The sequence below is a fragment of the Prinia subflava genome, chromosome 6 (assembly GCF_021018805.1).
Source record: "Prinia subflava isolate CZ2003 ecotype Zambia chromosome 6, Cam_Psub_1.2, whole genome shotgun sequence".
NCBI lineage: Eukaryota > Metazoa > Chordata > Aves > Passeriformes > Cisticolidae > Prinia > Prinia subflava.
This window is the reverse complement of record NC_086252.1, coordinates 29,342,159-29,363,645: the sequence shown is the minus strand read 5'-3', so window position 1 is coordinate 29,363,645 and position 21,487 is coordinate 29,342,159. Positions and strand designations below refer to the sequence as shown.

The following is a 21,487-nucleotide window of genomic DNA, read 5'->3' as shown; positions in this document are numbered from 1 at the left end:
AAGGGAAAGGCATATGAAAGCAGCCTGATCTGGCTAGAGATGAACTGCTGCTATGATTTTTGGAGAGAGATGCAGTTATTCTACAAAGCCCAAGCTCTATTACAATTTCTATTCAATAATTTTAACTAAAGGGACCATTCAGCAAAGATGTCCCTTGTAAATACAGCATCAAGCTTACAGCAGGTTCCTACTTTCTCTTGTTTGCACAATAGTGTGGGCACGTTTCAGAGGTGGAAGATTTCCCTGGAAACAGTTGCAGGACAAGGGAAAGCTGGTTTGGTGCTTTGCCTTCTTGGTGAAGTACCACAAAGGCTCTTTCTAAAATATTACATCACTGGAAAATTCTCTAGAGACTAAGGTTTCTCTTTAAAGTCAGACATAAAATAAAGCCCTATGTACACAGTCAGGGAAACCAATTCTCCCCTGTTAATAGCACAAAAATACACTGTGGCACACATTGCTGACCAGACAATGTTTGCCAAACCAAAAGCATGTCTGAATTACACTTTGCTGCCTTTTCCTGGGGAGAAAGGAGAGAGTCTAGAATTATTTTTCTTATTTATGATTCTACTTTGCATTAAAGTATTTCTTTCTCCCTTTCTTTGTTCTCTTAATCTAAGTAGCCCAAGAGTCTCACACCACAGAATTACAATTATGTTTTGCTGCATGCAGTGCTGCAGGATCCACAGGGAACTCTGAAGCAGCGCCAGGATCCACAAGGAAGGCATAAAACACCACAGACTTGGTTAGGAACACCTTGTGGAAAATGAGAAGGAACCATTGATGAGATTTACAACTGTCTACACCACTTGGATACCAATTCCCTTTGCAAACAGCAGGGAACTGAGCATCCTGAGACAAATTTTGCCAGTCCTGAGACATACTTTCCATGCTATAAGAACATCAGAACATGCTCAGTCCCACATGTTACCATGAATTGGTCATTGTTCTATTTTAATATGATCAAATTTTCTAATACCATAAACTAGCACATGCTTTTATGAGCATGGGAACTGTCAAACCCTTGATAGTGGTTTGCACATTGATTCTCTAATGGTTAGTAACAAACGTGCCTCTTAAATGATCTCGGGATAGCTGGGCACCTCCAGCCTCTGAGAAGGGCTGCGTCCAGACCACCTTCTCCTCTCTGTGGACACTAATTAGGTCTCTTTCCTTGATGCAGCTGTCCATTCTCATTAAATCTGTAGAAATTTAATATTCTTGAGCATTTTCTCTGATGGATTTGGTTTAACGGTGACTGACAGACAGCACGATGACATCAGCTTCTTTATTATTCATTTGGAGATATGGCTAAAACTATATTCCTGAAAATATATCCTCAGTCCTACCTACCCACGCTGTGCACTGGGGAACCCAGACTTTGGAGCAGCATCCCCAACACCTCCATTCATCCAGTGAGGATAAGGATCAGCCCATCCAGGCCGAGACAACCCCACTTCTGTGTCTCCCATTACTCGCTTCATGTTGGCATACAGTAAAGGTCTCATCCATTCTCCAAGGGAGTTTAGAAGAGCTTTCCACTGACATTGCCCATACCTTGGACAATATGTCCATTACAAAGCAGACTGCAAAGCACAGCAGTTGTTTTCCTGCTTCTAGTGACATCCATGAAGAGATGGCATAAGCCACTTCCAAATTGTAATAATTTCTAATAGCGAAAAGGATATAGCACATACTGGGGTTACTGATGAGGAACACAAGCATCCATAGTGGAATGAGAAAAAACTATTTTACAGTCTCTGCAAAAACTGTAGGAAAGAGATCACCTAAAAGAAAATTTGGGATTGGCTGAACAGCTCACATTCCACTGATGGCTGCTGACAGCTTCAGGAGGGAACTGTGCACGGCCTGTGCCAGCTCTGCTGCCAGTGAAACACTCCCACAAAACCTCTCTGTCGGCTAATTTTAGCTTTTCTGAGTTATTGCTCACATTAGCACACGCCTGCCTTCTCCAAGGAATTCTCCCAGTCACTGCTGCCTGGATCTCTCAGAGCACTGTGGAGCCACAGGTCTGCTGGTTAAAAGGCCCGTGAGGAACACGCAGAGCTTTACACCAGCGCCGGCGGGGCCAAGGCCAGGGACGGCAGCACGGGGAGGTGTCCTGCACACACTCACAAAACACTTCTCAGAGAGCCACTGAGGAAGAGGATGGAGAAAATGATGCTCTGCATAAAATTTATAGCAGGCTGTGGTGCCCGCCAGCTCCGTCACCAGTGAAGGGGTGCAGGACATATCCTAGTTTACAAGTTTCTGCCTGTTCTCCATCACCTCAGCTCCTTCTTCCAGGCAGCAGATGCCGGCACAACCAACATGCAAAAGCCATTTAGGAGGAAGAACAATGCTGATCTAATCCCCAGACCGAGAGCCTGGACAGAGCTCAAAAAGCAGAGCATACAGCCCAGCCCTACGTGAGACAGCTCAGGGGATGGGAGCAGGCCCCAGACCCTGCCAGCACCACTGGGTGGCACCAGGCCATGGTGGCTCCTTCATCCCAGCAGGGATGGGTGGCACTAATGGCAGTGGGGGCTGTTTTGCTGTTGGATCCAGAATTGGAGAAATCCAAGCAGAATCCTTCCCAGCCAGAATCCTCTGTTGGAAATGCAGTGAGGTACTACAAGATTGCTATCAGAAATACAGCAACACAGGGAGCGGCTGCACAGGACAGGCACCCATCTGTGTGAGAGCCAGAATCAGCACCCCACAGCCCCTGCAGGGGAGCTGAGCAGCACCTCAGGCTCCCCTGAGAGAAGAGCTGAGGTTTCTCAGGGCCTTGGCAAAGCTCACCAAATCTTGAGAGGACTCAGGTGATGTCACTGCATGGATTCACCAGCCGTAGAGGAGGCAGCTGTCTCCAGGTCAGCTCTCCTGGCCCTGGCAGGAAGCACTGCCACAGGCAGCTCTGAGTGTGCTCAGAGGGTTTTAACAGCTCTCCTGTGGCTCTTCTCCCAGTAAGAAAGAGAGAGGGCAGGAGTGGTGGTACTGCAGGGCTGTGGCTGGGCAGCAGCACCTTCTGGCTGTTTTCAGTACAGAGGACAAGGGAAGATGGGGGCTGTGAGAAGGAATCCACTCTCTGCCATCCTTCTGCTCTGAGCTTGCAGCCTGAGTGCACTGCCTGCAGGGAGGAGAAACACCACAGCTGGGAGGGCAGGGCTGAACCAAAAAGGCCAGACCAGTACAACCAAAAGGCATTGGACCTGAACCGGGTAGAGATGCTTACTTTGCTACCTGGGAGTGGCACAAAGTAAAGCAGTGACCTTTTATTTCATTGGACTTGTGCCCTCTACAAGCCCTATCCATTGACTCCGTTGAAGAAGGTACAACTGAGCTCACACTCGGCTGAAAACAGCCCAGTGCCAGGAAAGGCAGCTTCTCTTCAGACCTGTGCATTTCCCTTCTATGCTAAACTCGGCCTGTAGGGCCACCCTCTGCAATCCTAAGTCTTCAAATTATGAGCCCGTTGAATTTGTGCTGGAGATGTTAGATGAACCACAAAGAAACCAACACGACTTTGAAATCTCAGCATGAGTCTGCATGGTTGGCAGCAGGAGAAAACTGAACTCCCTCTCCTGCACTGTAAAATAGAACAATTGCCTTGGAAATAATTCAGACATAATAAGGGAGAGATTCGTTCATATTAACTGTTTTCAATTGTAGATTTATAGCCTAAAATTAAGCAGATGTTGAGTGTTGAATACAATGCTTAAAAACACAATGACAACTTGAAATCCCTGTTTCTCTGCATGTGGCAATCAGTAACTTCAATTATTTATTGAAATACAATTAAAATATAATTAAATGGAGCAAGCTATACTTAAAAATAAAGGAATATTGTAGAACTTAGTGGGGGAAAAAATAGTAAGATATTTTCAGGTCTTCCAGAACAGTACAAATGTTTGGATACAAGATAAACAACTTAGAAAATACTTTGCAAATCCCTTTGAAAGTACTTTAAGGAATTCACTTTAAATAAGGAATTCACTCTTAAAAGAACAACAACCTTTATTTTATTTATTTCAATTCCCAAACTCACAATCTGAAACAAGATAATGAAATCTTCATAAGCTTGTTTCAATATTAACGTTAAGTTAATCACATTTGCTTCTATTTCCCAATAAAGAGAGACTTCTGTTAGACCCATATGGATGATTACTGGTGGAAGTGAGAAGCAGACCCCAGTTTACCCTGCCTTTTATTAGTCTTTGGAGGGAGGAGGCTGCACGAGCTGTGCAATTCACAGTGCATCAACCACAAAGCTAAGTCTCTTGCTTTTTGTGCTGCTCATCACACAACAGGTCTGAAAACACTGGCACTGTTCTGAGGCTGGACAGCAGAGCAGGGCTCAGCAGGTAACCAGGCTGGGACCACTCAGGGAGCACTCTCAGCTCCCATGGTGGGCAGAGAAAAAGAAGAATCTGCTTCAGGTCCAGAGCTGTGCAAGATAGGACCTTACGCTGTCCAGAAAAACTGCAACAGGCAGTGAAAGCAGGAAATAATTTGGAAACAGATACCAAAACTCTCCCATTTACCTTAGGTTTGGGCTGATTTAAAAACAAACACAGGACACTGTGTGTCTGTTTAAAAACCCCACATCTTTATACAAAACAGTATCACAAAAGCTGGAGTGACTGTTGTTTTCATGCCTCCGAGGCAAGACAGGAGTGACAAGACCTGGTTCTCTCCTGACACACCTCCTAACAGGGTCTCCAAGATGGGGAGGATACAGAAACCTGCTTCAGTTCTTCAATCTGGGATTTTAATCACTTTCTTTTTGTCCCGTTTTCCATGTACACTGAGACTAAATTGTTTACTTTAGCTCAGGCTTGCACAGTGTATTTTAACACATCACTTTACTTTCCCTCTCTAACGTAAGCATCCCCAACACCTTCAATCTTTCTCATAATTCCTGCTCCCCAGTCTCTGACAGCTCTTATCACTCTCTCTGCACTTCTAGGAAGTCCACATTTTCTAGCAGCTTCTGGTAAATGGAAGTCTCCAAGGTTGCAGCTGTAGACACTTACTGCAGAATTTCAACATCAATTATGGCCACTGTCCACTCACCCAGGAATAAAGTGCCTCAACAGGTTATTAGCACAGCTGGAAGGAAATCAGAGATCCTCTTCTGAAGTGCTGATTTCCACAAGCAGTGAATGTGTAACTTGGCCCTGACGTGGTCAGTAAGGGGACACGGAGCAACACAGAGCACTGAGCTCAGAAGCCTTTCAGTGGGACAAGGTAAGAGCACCAATATTTCAACAGAAGTCCCCCAGTCCCTAACAGAGTGATAAAAACATCACAGCCCAATGCCACATACGGTAGAGGCTGGATTTGAACTGGATACAGAGTGGTAAAACCCTCCTAAACTCACCAGCACTCATATCAGTTATTTATTTCTAATAAACCTCTTTCTCCAAAATACCTTACAATTACTTCTTAAATTATATCTGAAGAAAATATTACATTTCCATTAGGCTCATTAGCTTCACTGCATTTTTTTACTGCTGTATTTTGAAACAAGTGTATGGTGGAATAATTATTTTATCGATGGCACCAGATATTTAGTTACTAAAATTAGTATGATGTCCCTGGTGTTATTTTTTTTAAATAGATGGTTATTTTTGTAGATCTACAATAGCTTCCAGGAAAAAGAAAAAAAAAAGGTCCTCAAAAGCTCCTTCTGTGCTAAGATCACATAACAGAAAGCAGAGCTCTAGGGTTTAACTCCTATCAATCAACAAAATGAGTTTCACACCACTCCCGGCCAGAGGAGCTAATATACACAGTACCACAGGTCACCAGAGAAGAGCTTAAAATAAATCCAAGAGTGGGTGAGTATTGCTACATTTTGCCATTCCCTGTATTGTTCTTCTAATTTTACAAAGCCCCAGTCATTAAACTAATCATTAGGGGCACTTCAGTCGTTTTACTGCTCCTAGCCCCTCTCATCCAGCTGGGCAGCCCTGAGGAGCTGTTCAAGCACACAGGGGTGGCCCTTGGAAACACTTTGCTGCTGTTACGAGCCCTGGATGTCCCCCAGAACAGGGAAACATTTGAGCAGCTTTTTGAACAGAGCACAAATAAAAAGTAGATGTCTTTAAAAACACGGGCCCCTGAGGCATCTCGGGTTTCCCCTCTGCAGAGAGCACAGAAGATTGCTTATCTTGGCTCCAGAACAGATTGATGTGTTCAGCCGGAAGGTTCACTATAGCTGACAGAGAACATTTCCTTCATCATATTGCTTCACCATGCGAGGAGATAACTCAGGCTAATAATATTCTGTCTCCTTTTTATCCTCCTATAGCCTACGCATAACTTAATTCGTAATTCCAAAGGGCTCGCAGAGGAGATTGGCTCGGTGCTAGTTTCATTTACACACACGTAAATCAAAGCTCAGTCTACCAGAATAGATGGCACTGCACTGGTCTTAAAATATAAAATCTTCAGCAAGGCCAGAGAATTCTCCCTCAGCTCCCCTGATCATAAACACCATGTTATCCTAGATTCAGTCACGCCCTCCAAATTTCTAAACATTTCATCCATTTAAATTTGCATGTAAATAGAAGCTATCCTGAGTCACGAGAAATACAGCTTCGCCTACCAGAAAGCATTAGTGCAAATGTAAACCAAGCAGAAAATGGCAGAGCGGTAGAAACTTGGCATCCATGGAATTATCTTTACATCTAATGAATAGTGTCTTCGTTTCTTAGTAACTAATTACAGTGGAGCTGTTTAGAGAAAAGGACCCTGTGATACGCCTGAAAGAACCAACGTAGGGCACCGAACCAGGACCACATTAGTTCACAGTGTCAGATACCCACTCACAACCTCTTCCTCCTACCCAAAACGACAGGATCACACTTTTGAACCTTCCAGAAGCCTTAAATTACCCCAGGCACTATGGAGTGAAAGGTTACCATTTCAGGATAGGAACAAGCTGTGTTCCTAGATCTTCACCCCCAGGCAGTAATCCTCAGCCACAGGAAACCCCACTGCCTGCAGGCACCTGCCTGACTGTGGCTCCCAGCTGCATGAAAGCCCTCACTATTCTGCTCTAGCTCAGGAACATAGCTGCTTTCAGAAAGCCCACATTATTATTCTGGTTTCAAAGAAGGAACTGCAGAAAGCTGAATCAGAAACTTTGAAAACTGCAAGCAAGACCCTGGTTTCACTTACCCTAATCTATCATCACATTTCATCACCAATCTCATACCTGCTCCAAGCTCCCAGCACTGCGCCACCTCTGCCCCCTCCATTAAGATATAAAACAAGGGTTAAGTGACAGATAGTATCAACGTGGAGAGCAATCTGTCTCACTCAGAAACCAATGCACCAAGAATAAAGAAAGAATTATTATCCTGGTGTCAATATGATAAATTGCAGTCTCTTTTTCCTAAAGAATTTCTACTTTTTCAGCTAGCACAGAAAGAAAACTCTTCTCCTTATAGCCCTCAACATCACAGCAGTTTCTTCTGACATCCTGTTCAGAGTTTCTGCTAATGAAATTGTTTATTTTGGTGGATGGCTGATGTAGTTAGTAACTACAGCACTCATCTTGGAATAAACATGAACTGAGAGCCAGTGATAGGAATTCCAAGTGTTCCTTCCATATATTTGTTTCCAAAACATAAATAAGTTTGAAAGCTTTGCTGCTTGCCCTTGTTAAAGTGAACAAAATGTTTAGGGAAAATGAGTTTTCAGTGTTTCCTTACACCACACAGGTTACACAATCCCACGTGCCAAACCCATGAAGTTTGTGATCACATTTCCCTGCTAGAGCAGCAAGTTCACAGCTGTTGCACCAGACAAAACAGGACTAGGAGGACCTGGGAGAAATAACCTTCTGATCTCCCATAGCCTCTCCACAGCATTTATGTCAGTGCCAGAGGCTTGTCTATACAGCAATGGAGGGATTTAAGAAAAAAATTAGATGTCTTAAAGTGCTAATGGGAATCCATCAGAAATATATCAGACTCAGCTTATTAGTAAAACCTTGATGATCACAAGTTCAACAAAGCAAAATGTGCATCACCAGAGGACTTATGATATCCTGTGATTAAGTCTCCAAACAGCCCTTGACCCTCTCCCATACCAAACACAACCTTTGTCCTCTGCACACTGTGTATTTAAGGAACTGAGTGCATTTCCAAGCCCCTCACCTCCTGACTTCCAGATGCAGCCAACCCCTCTGCCCTTCATGTCTTAACTTCACACTCTTTGCCGAAACATGAACATTGTTTAACAGCTCATGTTCTGGGGGGCTGAAAGAGAAGGAGCTCCTGAGTGGCACAGGATGTGTTCCTGCATCCCTTCTCAGTCCCTCACCTGCCCTGGGGTAACACTCACCTCAACATCTGGTGCAGTGGATTTTGGGCAAGGATACTTGACAAGCTTAAAAATAGGAAAAGGAAGCTGCATGAGGGCATATGCAGTCTCATACTCTCTGAGGCTGGATCAGAAATACCTCCCTGGGGCCTGAGTCCTATAACTGAGCTCCCAAAGCTTGAAAAAATAAATATGCTCTGGCAACACACCTTTCCTCCAGCATCCCTGGGAAAAGGATGGGGACTTACTTGTTGGAAGAGAGCCACAGAGACTAATGCAGGGAAAGGTGGTGGTTTAGATCCAGAACAATTTGAAATGCTTTTCTTTGAAAGCTTCCTCCTAAGTCCACCCATGTTCCTTTCCCAGCCTGGAGAAATCTCTGGAAAGTACTGGAGCAGGAAGATAGGAAGATCCGCCTTCTTGTACAGGCACTCTCCTCCCCAGCAACTGCAGCCCCCTACCCCAGCTCTCCCAAGCCTCCCACAAGGTATTAAAAAGCAACAACAGACAGCAGGCTCTCTCCGGTTTGCTATATTTAACTGCAGATCTCTAAGCATGCCTCCCTTTGCACTCCTTTAAAACAGTTGCACAGAAATGGAGACTGAGAGCTGCTCCTCGGGGCTGTGAGGAGCCTGAAGCCCAGGTTTGCTCCCACTGCCTCCACTGTGGGGCTCCTGCATTGCCATGTGAGCCATAAAAACCACCAGAGCGCACACAGGAGGAGGAAGGGAACACTTTTGTTCCTCCACCCCAAGAACTTGAGGTACTAAATGTTAATACTTGGAAATCAGCAACTGCCAAGAACAAGTTCCCCACCCACCCATCCTCCCGAAGCTTTGAAGTGTTTTCTTTCTGGCTTTACCTTGGCACGCTGGCCAAATAAGTCACAAGTTTACGAAGGTCTTCCTGCCTTATTCTGTCATGATTGCTGCGGGCTGGGAAGGTCAAGACAGGACCACCTCGTTTATCACGGCCACCTGTGGAAAATAAAGGATTGTTAGAAAATCAGGCAGGAAGCACATGTCAAAAAAACTACGTGCACTGAATTGATAAATAGAAATTACAGCACACTTAAGAGTCTGCACACACGTTGTAGCTTTCAGACTCGCCTAATCGAGGAAGACAAGCTTGCATTTGCTGGAGCTCCAAATGGGGGACATAGGAAGAAAAATTAAAAGCCCACACAAGGAAAATTGCTACTAGCACTTCTTTCACCTAATCCCATCAAACCTAATATATCTGCTACTCCAAGCAGGTGATGCTAATGAAATCCTACTGTGGGGATAGTTTTAAACTGGTCAACACCAAGAAAGTGAAAGCATTTTTCACTATTGCTGTGTTGCACCATTCATTCCAAGGCAGTTTACCATGTCCTTGCCAGTTTGAAGTGATGTATCCAGTAATGTTTATGCAACACAATGTTCTAATCTATCAGCTGCTTCATTAGAATAAAAAATTTGATTAGAAGTTCATGTCGTCTTAGCTTTCCATTTATAAAGTGTTGCTGGCAATCAGAACATTTGTTTTGGGGAGGAGGTTTCCTGTAGTTTTCCTGTCCTAAAAACTGCTTCTTTAAACTGTCAGTGTCTGGCCCTTTATCTTTTACAACAATTGTCTAAAGGACTAGCCATAAAGCAGTAACTCTACCCTGAACTATACAATCACAAATACAGAGGCAAATACAATCTATTCTGCAGCACTTTATTTTATTCTGTCCTGTAAATAAAGTTTAAGAAGATTGAAACTGAAATCTAGCACCTCATTCAATGTTTAGTTCTTTCTTCACCTATCATCTCAGGATTTCTTCCCAGAATGGTGTGTTGTAGGATACATGTTTGCACTGTTATCTAGGAAAAACTTACAGCTAAACTACAGCTCAACAAGCTACTATGGAACTGCAAGGACCTTGCATACAAGCTCTAAAAATGCATGAGTTTGCACTTCTCAATGGAAAGTATAATCCCTTTAACAGAAATATCACTTCTGAGAAAGGAAACCCATGTGCTTTCTGAGCTAATTTACTTGGCCAACAAGAAGAAAAAGCTACACAAGGACATGAACATCCCCAGCACTGATCCACACTGTGCTCTCTCATTAAGAGCTCTGGACACCTGCAGTCTGTGCTACTGGCACACTCTTATTACTAAATATAAGTTTTCTTAAAATACAGATAATTTTTAATTGCTAAGATCTGTCTAAAGAGCCTTCTACAGCACTGCTGCCCGTACAAGACAGAGTCCCTTACACAAACTCCATCTATGGAAACAGAGATGCCACTGGCACCCATGGTGTTCAGTGGATGCAACATCTGAAGGGCTGCATTGTGCAAGTCTCTGTTGGACCCAGGTTGTGTCTGATTTGTCCAGGGATACAAATGGAGAGGCAAACAACAGATGTCATCTTTATTTTGAGCCCTTATGTAGACAGGGCTACATATGGAGTACAAAAGCTGTCCTGCCTAATCTCCACCCAAATCTCTGTGCTTTCCATTTGCCTTTGTCTTTACACCATGAAGGTGAGGAAGGTCCATCAGAATTCAGTGTCACCTTGGCAGATCCATGCCTCTGCCACACAGCATGAAAATGGGGGCATAATGTAAAAAAGGAATCCATGTACAAGGAAATAAACTCATCTGAATGCTCAGACCCTTTTATGAAAAAAGCTTTTTTAATTTAAGTACATTCTCCCTTTGTTGAGATTATTTCACACACCACATCAATGCCAAACCATTATATCATGCAGGATATGTATCCAACAGAAGAGCAAGCCAGCCTATAGAATGGTAAACCAATACAAGTAAGTAAACCTGGGGGGAAATATTTTTTCAACACAAGAAGCTTTTCAAGGTTTTGAAAAATTTCCCGTCATATCTAGATGTAACCAAGGCTTTCAAAAGCTTCCAGACATTTGCTGAAGCAGAGACCTTAACCTGAACTGCATCCCAGAAGAACATGCTACCCACTGCTCATTCAGACTCCCTCTCCTTCATTCACAATTATTCAAATATTTGTACAATGTGGGAAAGCACTAAGATTTGAGATCAGAAGACATCCAAGCCCACATTTATCATCCTCTCCCAGGATATGAAACACCTGGAAAGGGCCATGAGCTTCCCACTGCTCAGCAACACTAATCACTCTGATGCTGCCCATTCACCTTGGCTTCGTAAACCAAAAATTGTGTTTCTGGTCAGGGACTCTTTAACACCAACAATTCCTCCAAAGTGAGCTCTACAAAATAAATAAATAGAAACCTGTGTAAATTCTGGTAGGATGAAAACATTAACTAAGAAAATTCTTGATCCTTTTAGTAACAGCAACACAAGGATTTCAGATGCAGAAAATAAAATAGGATCCAGAATATTCCTGTCCTGTCTTTGCTTGAGGATAAAATCTGTCCCTCATCAGTTCATTGAAACTGGCCTCAGGAGAGCAGGATAAATAAGGCTCAGGCACAGGGTCATAAGTTACCAGGACAGAGCAGAGAAAATGGGTTAATTCTCATTGGAGGAAGAAGGTTACATGGTGACCCAGTTGGACATTTCTGGATGATGGAAGGATAAATAAGTGCCTGGACTGATTCCTTCTAGTCTTACAGCACACAAAAACAAGGAGACTTGGGTCAAATATCAAGATGCGTTAAGTTTAGAAACAAATGTTTCTCATTTGTGATAAAAGTGCTGCTCTAGGCTTTGAGCAATAGACTGAAATTATTACAAGTTCATCATACATATTAGAATCTTTCAATTGCTTCCTTCAACTCCATGCAATCACAATTACTGAGAAATCCCTAATTTTTATGAAGGCCTACATAATTTACAATTTTACCACAAGCCTGTATAAAGAAACATCAGATTTCTTCTAGAACAAACTACTGTACGTTGTCAGACTTGCACAGTTCAGTAACTGTGGTTTACTCTCTTAAATACTGATAATAGGCAGTGTTTTTGTTACATTTTGTGACCCAAAATCTCAGCTTTTTTAGGCAGACTGATGGGGGTGTTCCCACCATCGAACATTCCTACATAAGGATCCTCATCTCCTCTAAAGGAGCCTGCTCTGAAGTAGCAACACACAATAAAGAGAAGAAAATCTCCTGGCATTGGCTGTGCAGGGAGTCTATACCACTCCACTTCTTCATTATAATTTTTTTACTGAAGGGAATAGTAAACTACTGAGAGGGGAAGGAGTTCAGCCCAGATACCACAGTGAGTCACTTGAAGAACCAGGAAGAGAAATGAGGTTTTCTGATTTGATCCACTCTGTGGGAGCTTCACAGTGCTTGAGCCTGCTTGTTAGTGATCCACTCAGGGAGGCAAATCTTGCCCCAAGTCAGCCATGAGCTTCACACCAATTGTACAAACATAGTCTTCAGAGAGACACTCAGCACATTGTTATAAAAACAATAAAAATTAGCAGTAAGCCAGGAGTCGCAATTGCTCTAATCAATAAGTCCCATCTCCTGCCTCCCCCTGGACTCACAGAACTGTGATGAAATAATCAAACATGTCATTAGGTTTGCTAATTACAGTTATTAAATGCTAAAACAAACAGCTGATAATTTCTAACTGTTTTTCAAGTTGGGTTTTCATGAGCTTTGCTCTGATTTAGAGAGGCAAACAGATGGTCTGATTATTAGTGCTCTGGAAAAAAAGAGTTAGAAAAACACATGTTCTTCAGGGCACAGAGTACACTGAGAACAAATATTTAGCCATGTATGCCTTGCATTTCTCCTACAAAATCCTTTGTTGATGGCCTTTCCTGTCAGTGGCTTCCTCACCAGTTCTTCCCATCTCCCTTTCTTCTATCCTACAAGAACCCATGGCTAAATTCAGGGTTTATTCCCAGAAGTGGGATTATGTAATTTTTTCCTCCACAAATCATGGAGGGGACATTGCAGTGATGGCACAAGGCATTGTGATGCATACCACATTAACCTGTGTGCACAGTTAGGGGCCTTCTGAAGACCACTTCTGCAGTCAAGCCTGCAACCAAGAGGAAAGAGACTCCAATGACAAAATCCCGTTCTGGCAGCTGCCTGAACACCTCTTAGTGGTGGGCCCAAATGTTTCTGCCTACAGTGGCCTCAACTTCCCACAGGTAAGCCTAGAAACACTCCCAAAGTGTTAGTGATATGAACTCTGCGTACTTCTTACCCATCTCAAGTCCTGAGGCACATCCATCCCTGTTAATACACAATAAACTGAAATTCCAGCTATGTGTAGTCCTGTTGAGGACAGGAAATTATCCATTTCCTTTAATGCAGACTTCTTGTATACAGCAGATAATGATTTTATCAAGCTGTTTCCAAGCTGCATCTCTCCAGTCCTATCAGCCCTTCCACCCTGCCCCTTACCTGCTTGCAGCAACCCACATTTAAGGGTTTCAAACCCTCCGTTTCCTTTTGCACTCTCTTCATAAACACGAGTTCGCAAGGATTAACCAGAGACACAGGCAAATGTCCCCACGTGTGAAGGTTCCCAAGAACCTTGTCTAACATCCTGCAGCACAGCAGCACCGGAAACGGGAGCAGCACACGGTGTCTCTGGCCCCTGCTCAGAGTCTGCTGCAGTTCAAGTGACTGCGCCGCTTCATCTGACCCTGCACACCACAGACTGATCAATCTTGATGCTGTAGGCTCTGCTGAGACCATAAGTGAGTTTCCAGAGGAGCTCAAATAATCCTCATCAGGTATTTCAGTCCAAAATATGTGAAAAAAATGAATTATAATGAAGAGAACCAGGAGACAGACAGAGCTCAGCTGATGTCAGGCACTTCAACACAGTGATAAACAATACACTCCGGATTTCTAAATCTAATTGACAGACTTCCTAGGAAAGGAAAGTATCAAGGAATTGGTATCCAGAGTCTTAAAATAACATTCCTTTCCCTGTCATAGCTGAGCTCTGTGAGAGTTCGCTTGCTACTGGACTTACTGTGAGCAGACTCCTGTACTGAAACTACTGCAGCGTCAAGCCAGACTAACTTGTTGCACATGGGATTAGCTGTGTGCCCACCCTCCGGTTCAGTTGGCTCCAATCGGGTGATTTGAGTGCAAGTGATGGAAATTTAAGCTTCCACAAGCCCATTAACACAGCTGCAGTGCAATCACCAGGGCCTGATCCTCCAGAGTGCTGCTCTTTGTAGCATCCATGTCTCAGAGTTGATTCCCCAGATCAAATTCTAATGGCAAACTCTTACAACATTACATTTAGGGTTAATGAATCCAAAACCAAGGCTAATTGTTCTCACCAGATCTCCTGGCAGAGCAAGTCAGAGGCTGTAGATGGGATGCCCAGAGCAGCCACTGAATGATCCCTCTTCCTACCAAGCAGATTTGTTCTGCAATTACCCAAAGCCACTGCATGGATTTGAAGAGACAACCTGTTGTGTATTGTAATTAATTTTCACTGCCTCATGCAAGTATTTGGGGGTACTTCTTTAATTTTAAATGTATGCTGGCCAATAAGCCACAGCATGAGGCAATGCCAGTCACTGTTGATGGCAGTGCAGACAGACTCCAAACTCACACCACAGGACACACTGCTAAAAGCTGTACAGAACACAGAGAGGCCAGGTTCACCCTGGTAACACACTGTTCTCTCCCTCATTTGAGACAAGCAGACAAGCATGGAGAAATAGTCAAGGAATGACGTGTTTTCCTAATAGCAGATTTCTCTTTTTTGAAATCTCCATTGATTTCAAACTACACCAGGGAATGGTATAAACAGGAAGCTATTTTTCTGTAACAAAATATAAAAGAATTGTTGATGTTTCTTCTGAAATTTCCATTCCAGAGGAAAAGGAGAATGGAAACATTTAATTTAAATAAAAACTTTTTGTGTAAATATAAAATGTTTACATCACTCAAAAATTAGATAATGTGGTTAATTTTATTCCCAACCCAATACGAATTCCAAATCAGCATTTATGACCTCCTGAAACCAGGATGTGAACTCTTTTAGTGCCCAGAGGCACTGGGGGTCTCCTTTCAACCCTTCCTCTGAAGAATGAAGAGCATCTACTGCAGAAAGAGAAAAACATGCACCTCCACATGTGGTGTCCCTCGCACTAAGTGACTTGTGGTGTCCTTGGACAAGTTCTTGGGAAGGTCAGAGTCCTCTTCTCTGAGCTTTCCTCTTTCATTCATCCTGCTGACCTAAATTTGGTGGAACCCAATTGCAAAGCTGTCCTTTCTTTAGAACTATTTACATTGAAATTCCTTCTGTGAAAGACCTTTCAGGACAGCTCTGCTTTTCCTTAAGGCTCTCAGTCAGGTTCAGACGTTGCTGTGACCCAGACCACGAGGCTGCTGCTGAGATGTGGGGCTGGGGACAGTGGGCTACCAGAGGATGGAGATGGCTGAGCTGTTTCTGCATCCACCTCTCCCTGTTTTGTGCCCTTTTGGTGCCCAAAGCACGCAGAGAAGACTCCTCCTTTGCAGACACGCCAAGAGCTCTGCTTGTCACAGCTGCAGCAGCTCTCCAGCTTATTACACCCTTCTGCTGCTGATTCCTCTGTGCTCAACCACGCTCCCAAAACCTGGCCAGCCTCCTCCTTTGTACTCCTGCCTCAGCAGATGAGCAGACAGTACCTGGGTGACAGCAGGAGCCCACGCACCATTGCTCTTCCGAGCCCTCCAGGGAGCGGAAATACCGGGAAGGATCCTGAGAAACTCTTCTGGGTGGGATGTGGGGAAATGCTTTCAGCGAGACCCATGACATCAGTCAACTAGCAAGCTTTTTATAGCCTAACTGCATGAAAATTTCCATGCATGGGAAGGGAACATGGCAACAAATTCCCTTTCCCAAAAGTTCATACACTTCGTTCTGTACTGCCCTGATCAACAGAAAATCTACCATAAATATAATCATGCAGCTGAACAATGCCCTAATTTACACCACTCCTCTAAAATAGCATCTATTTCTCAAAAAAGACTGTAAGCCCAGTTTCCAAAATATTTCACCATCTCTCACTAAAAAAAAAAAGCACCTAAAATAATCTACAACCTGTTTTATTTCTTCTCCTCAGTGTTCATCTCCCTCTCAGAATACAAAGATCAGTCTCTGGCTTGTAACTCACTCCCTAATGGCTCTCAAAGCCATTCCATTGCTGGAAGCAGCACACTGAACCACCCAGGCAAAGCCAAGATTTTATTAGAGTTTAGACAACAAGCAGGTGGCCAGAGCCTCCCCCCTGGCAGCCCCCTGCTTAATCTGCTTCCAGGAGGTCAGTGATGGAAGCAATCAGCAGTGGCCGGGATGCGCCTGGCCCACAACTGCTCAGTCCATCGCCCTGCATAGGAGCTGAGGAATGGGATTTTCAGGTACTCTTCAGACACACATGTGAACTTTGTTCAGGTTCAGTCTAGATCATAGATGAGATCACTGTAAGAAACCAAGAACCAGTTCCAGGAAAAAATCCTGATATTATCCACCACCCCTCCACCTTCCTGTGGCGCAGGGATGCAGATGCAGAGCCTCGCGCCTGCTGCTCGCTGCCGGCTCAGTCAGCTGAGGAGGAGTGCCAGGCACAGAGCCCCAGACAGCACTCAGGCTGGATGAATGCATGCCCAGACAGTTAGAGCTGAGTGTCAACTCTGAAATTAAGTGCACTTGTGGAAGCCTGAGTGCTCCTCTGAGATGACACGGCTGTGCAGGCAGGTCCTGTTGTGCCTGCTCTGCCTGCCTGTTCTGCCCTTTTGCTTTACAGGGTCCAGGTGTGGAACACAAAGAAAGGTGTAGCCCCCGCCTGAAGGGTCTTGTGTGTTCTCTGTAATTTTCCTGTTTTGAATCACAAACAAGCTGGCAAGGCACAGCTGATGAGAAAAGCATTAAACTCTGTAACTGACATGTTCAGCTGAGAGTTTTTGTGTGCGCTGATAAATTCTGCTGGTGTAAGGAGAACCCCCTTGACAACTTTACTGTACTGTTATTGTTAAAATTAACTGTAGTATTAAACTCTGAAGAAGATTCAATAAAACTCTCCTGTTCCTCAAGGAAGCCTGATTAAAACACAATGTGCTCTCAGAGTCTGTGCTAACTGCAGAACTTTTTTGTTGGTGTTGATCTTGGAAAATCCAGGTATTTGATCTTTCTTTTTTGTCAAACATTTTCTCTTCTGTGCTCAAAGCATACTCTAGGAAATTATTCCATTTTAATTAAAAAGAACTTAGGCCATCAGCTGAAATGCTAAATTCATTTTCTTAATCTGCTTCATTACAACAGTCCAGGGGAACATTGGGCAGTACTCACACTCTGGGCTGGAAGGGGATGCTGGGGCTATTGCAGTGAACACCAGCAGCTCCAAGTGTTCTGCCTGAGAAGGGAACTGCTGCCCGTAGTCACTGCATTTGGAGCCCATGAAGAGGAGGTGTAAATCCTGGGACCTCTAGCTGTGTCAGGAACGGCACATTTTGAGCAGATCCAAGTCTGGAGGCTGGTGAGTCTATGTGGAGCAAGCTGTACCCTGCCTGCAGCGGCTCATGGTGTGAAAGCCCGGGGGATTGTGTTGGCGCTGCTTGTTTAACACCCCCTCCGCAGGCAGGCTTGGCACAGGGCAGTGTCTAACGAGCTGATGATTTGATGTGAGACCCTCTGGCTCAGAGCTGAACACAGGCACCATCAGGGGAAGGGGCTACATAAACAATCCAGATAGGTAGTCATTAATAAATATACCATGAATTACCGAATGATCCTGCAATCATTTCCATGCAAAGCAACAGCGGGAGCCAAGAACTAAATTGCAGCACAGTCCCTGCATAAATTCCTCCCATTCACTTCCCCAGAGTACCCGGCACAGCTTTTGTGTCTCAAACAAGTGTGCAGCTACGCTGTGTTTTTATCACTATGCTCCCCTCTTTGGAGCAGTGAAAGCAAACCACGTAAAACATCTCAGGACATTCAGAATGAGATTCAGCACAAGATAAAGTGCTCCTGCATGTGAGTCTTGGGTTTTCACAAAAGACTTCTGGTGTTTCAGAAACTTCCCTCAAACTCCTGGATTTTCATGTCATTGATGAAGAAGTTTAGTCAGCATTTATATATCTTCAAATTGTTTCCTCAAGTCACAGCTGCACTTGTGACCCCCAGGCCATTTAATTGTTAAAATATGGGAAGACATCTCACACCAGCCAGCAGAGGAGGGGAGAGCTTTCCTTGCCTAGATGACACCTCCATGGCTCAGCACAGTGCTGAACCCCATCCTTATGCGAATGGGGACTCAATTCCTGTGGAGAGAGCCAGCAAGGAAGAGCCCAGGCACCTAACAGCCTTGCTGCAACCTCCTCCCTTCTGCACTCAGCATTGCTGTAGAGATGAAGGAAAAAAACAAACTGCAAACAAGAGGAGCTGGCTGTTCTTGATGGAGGTTTGCTCATTGCAAGCAGCCTGAATGGTTTGTAATCATCAGAAACGCTGCCACTGGAAATACCCTGAGTTTATGCTGCCAATCTGAGTGACTTCATGCAAGATTATGATTGCTTCAGACTTCCCCCTCTCGCTGACAAGTTGTAATTCACACCAGAAGCAATATCATCCAAGCTATTCTCAAAGCTTCTTCCATATTGTCTAGTCCTCATCCACCCCCACATCCTTGAGATTTGTCTCCTGAATGAAGGCTGTAAATCTTTGTACAGAGTGGCAGGAGAAGTTTGAGCATCTCAGTTATTATGTAAATGCAGCATCAATGGTACTTTTAACTGCAAGCTGATTGGCGCTGTAAATGGAACACCAGTGATTTATGGGCCTGAGTGCTTCCCACATACAGGAATTGAATGCTATTCACTGACCTTGAACCAAAAGCAGGGTGCCTGAAGGGTCCTGCCTGCTGAGACAGCCCACATCTGGGCTGGAGCTAAGCAGCTGCCTCTCATCCTACCTGTGCTGCTCATTTACCTGTGTCTCAGAACACGAAGGAAATTAACCTGGACCAGTTTCCAGTGCTCTGAGTATTACTGGATAGTCCTGGCCCACATACAGCTGTTTTCTTAGTAGAAGAGCTAATTTAAATGCTACCAAGTCCAAACATGAAATCAGTCCCTTGAGACTCTGCAGCATCATAAGGACCAGGATGTGGCAGACAGAGCTCATGAGGGGCTGGGGGGATCAAGGAAAGATGTGCTCACCTGACACAAAGGCCACTTTCTCTTTCAGTATAGGAAGGACATCAGCAGCTTTTAAACCATCATTTCGAAAAGAACCTGCAAAACACAAAACCAGGAAAGTCACATTAGAAAAGAGCATGTTCTTGCTCCCAGGTTCATGGACATGCCATGTTTCTCAAAATTAGACTGGAGAAAAGCTATAAATTACATAAAAGCCCCAACAAAGAGACCCAAATGGCTGATAGACCATTAACATCAATAGAGATATATTCATGAAAAAATTAAATACAGAGAATCAGTTCATTGCTCTATCCTTCAGAAGTTCTGAAAGGTTAACAAATTTCTCACCAAGTTACCAGATTAATCCGTGCTGCCTTTTTCACAGACCATACTATCAAGCTTGGGAGTATGCAGAGTGTGCCAGAAGCCTTCTCCCTTCACTGTTCTGAACATAGCCCAGGCAAAATTGCAGGGAACATCACAGCATATACACATCCATTTAGCATCAGCCTTTGAGAAAGATTTCCCAGGGCTGGCTTAAAAAGGGCTTTTCCCCTTTGCCCCTTTCTGCTGTGCACAGCACATCAATGGCTCAGGGTGGGACCACACTCAGAGGGAGGACACAGCTCCTTGTGTTCCAAAGTCTTCCCTGGGTAAGGACTGGTTTGAAGCTCCAGCACATCCTCAGGTAATCCATGCTCTTTGATTACGTGTTAAGCATATCTGCACAGGCCACTTGCCTTCCCTGAAGTGCCAAATTACTTCATGTATCCTAAATATTCACCCAAGAAACCAACTTTTACCCTCTTGGGAACAGAAGTACCCACAGTTTCAGGCTCCAGCAGTGTCTCTCTGCTCTGCAAAAGACCAGCAGTAAGGGATCACCCCAGAGCAAGCCAGACACTGCTATTCCCACAAAAGGTGGCTCTGAAGGACACCTTTGCAGTCCCCTGAAAAATAACTAATCCATCACTGGGTAGTGAATAATAGCCATCATGACAAGTGGTCTTCAATACGGCCTTAGATCTATTCCAGCTCACCAAAGAATATAACACATTTCAAACCCTGTTATTTTCACTTTCTGCCTTTCACAGGCAGGCAATAACCACTGTTCTTCTGAGATGGTGCCAGGGTAAGAAAGTCTTCTCACTCAGCAGCTTTCTAGAAACAGGACAGCATTTCTGCAGCATCACACCCTCCTTGCTGAACACAGCAGCTGGTACCTGATGGTTCAGGTCTGAAAGTAGGAGTGGGGATAAAAGCACCCCCTTTACACTGTCGTCTACTGCTCCCAACATGCAGCCTGCAAAGGCAAAGTGGTTCAATCCGTGCAGGCATTTGGAACAGGCAGGATGAAGATTGAAACGTCCATTTTCACCTGCAGTCGATCTACAAGTGTTAGTATTACTATGGTTGAGATACTGGTTTTTGCCAGTCACAGTCAGACTGTGCAACAAGGCTGCCTTGTACATGTAAATATGTCCCTCCCTGGTGACCAAAGGCTACAGCTACCTCTCTGTGTCCCCACTTGCTCTCAGGTGTCACCTCTGTGGCACTCAGCTCCAGGAGATGTGTAAGCTCACCAGCTAAGCCTTAAGCTAGTGAAAACTAGCACTCAAAGGAGTGAGGTAATTCAGTGCAAGGCCAAAACCAATGTAACTGCAATTTGAACAGGCACTGCAGGACAGTCCCAGGGGATGCCTAAAGAATGCATTGTGTAAAGTGTTTTGGGACCAGGGAAATGAGTCTTGATTGCTGAACCCTTTCTGTGTTCAAGTAGGCAGGACTTTGTGCAGTCTGGGTTAAAATATGAGACTTTGCTATTAACTTATCCTCTTAACAAGAATAACCTCTCAGACCCCAGGCTGTGGCTAGTTCTCACATCAAAGGTAGGAAGTGCTCAGCCACAGGCATCATTTGGAATTTAAGAAGCTTTGTATATAAGCATCTCATCCAACCATGAATCAAACAGAACAGCCAATGTGCGAACACATCACAAGGGTTTGAAGACACTCAAGGGGTGTACGGGGCCAAATTTGTCCAG

At 44.2% G+C, this 21,487-nt stretch overlaps 1 protein-coding gene across 4 annotated transcripts in view; it reads right to left on the bottom strand.

Moving 5' to 3' along the window:
- The window catches only part of KALRN (kalirin RhoGEF kinase), a 467,474-nt gene that overhangs the window by 292,254 nt on the left and 153,733 nt on the right, over positions 1–21,487 (bottom strand). For all 4 annotated transcript variants that reach the window (XM_063400879.1, XM_063400874.1, XM_063400877.1 and 1 more), the window contains exons 2-3: positions 19,465–19,539; positions 9,203–9,317 (exon numbers count right to left, since the gene is read on the bottom strand). In XM_063400879.1, the coding sequence (XP_063256949.1) occupies positions 9,203–9,317; positions 19,465–19,539 (190 nt within the window). The remainder of the gene's footprint in view (positions 1–9,202; positions 9,318–19,464; positions 19,540–21,487) is intronic.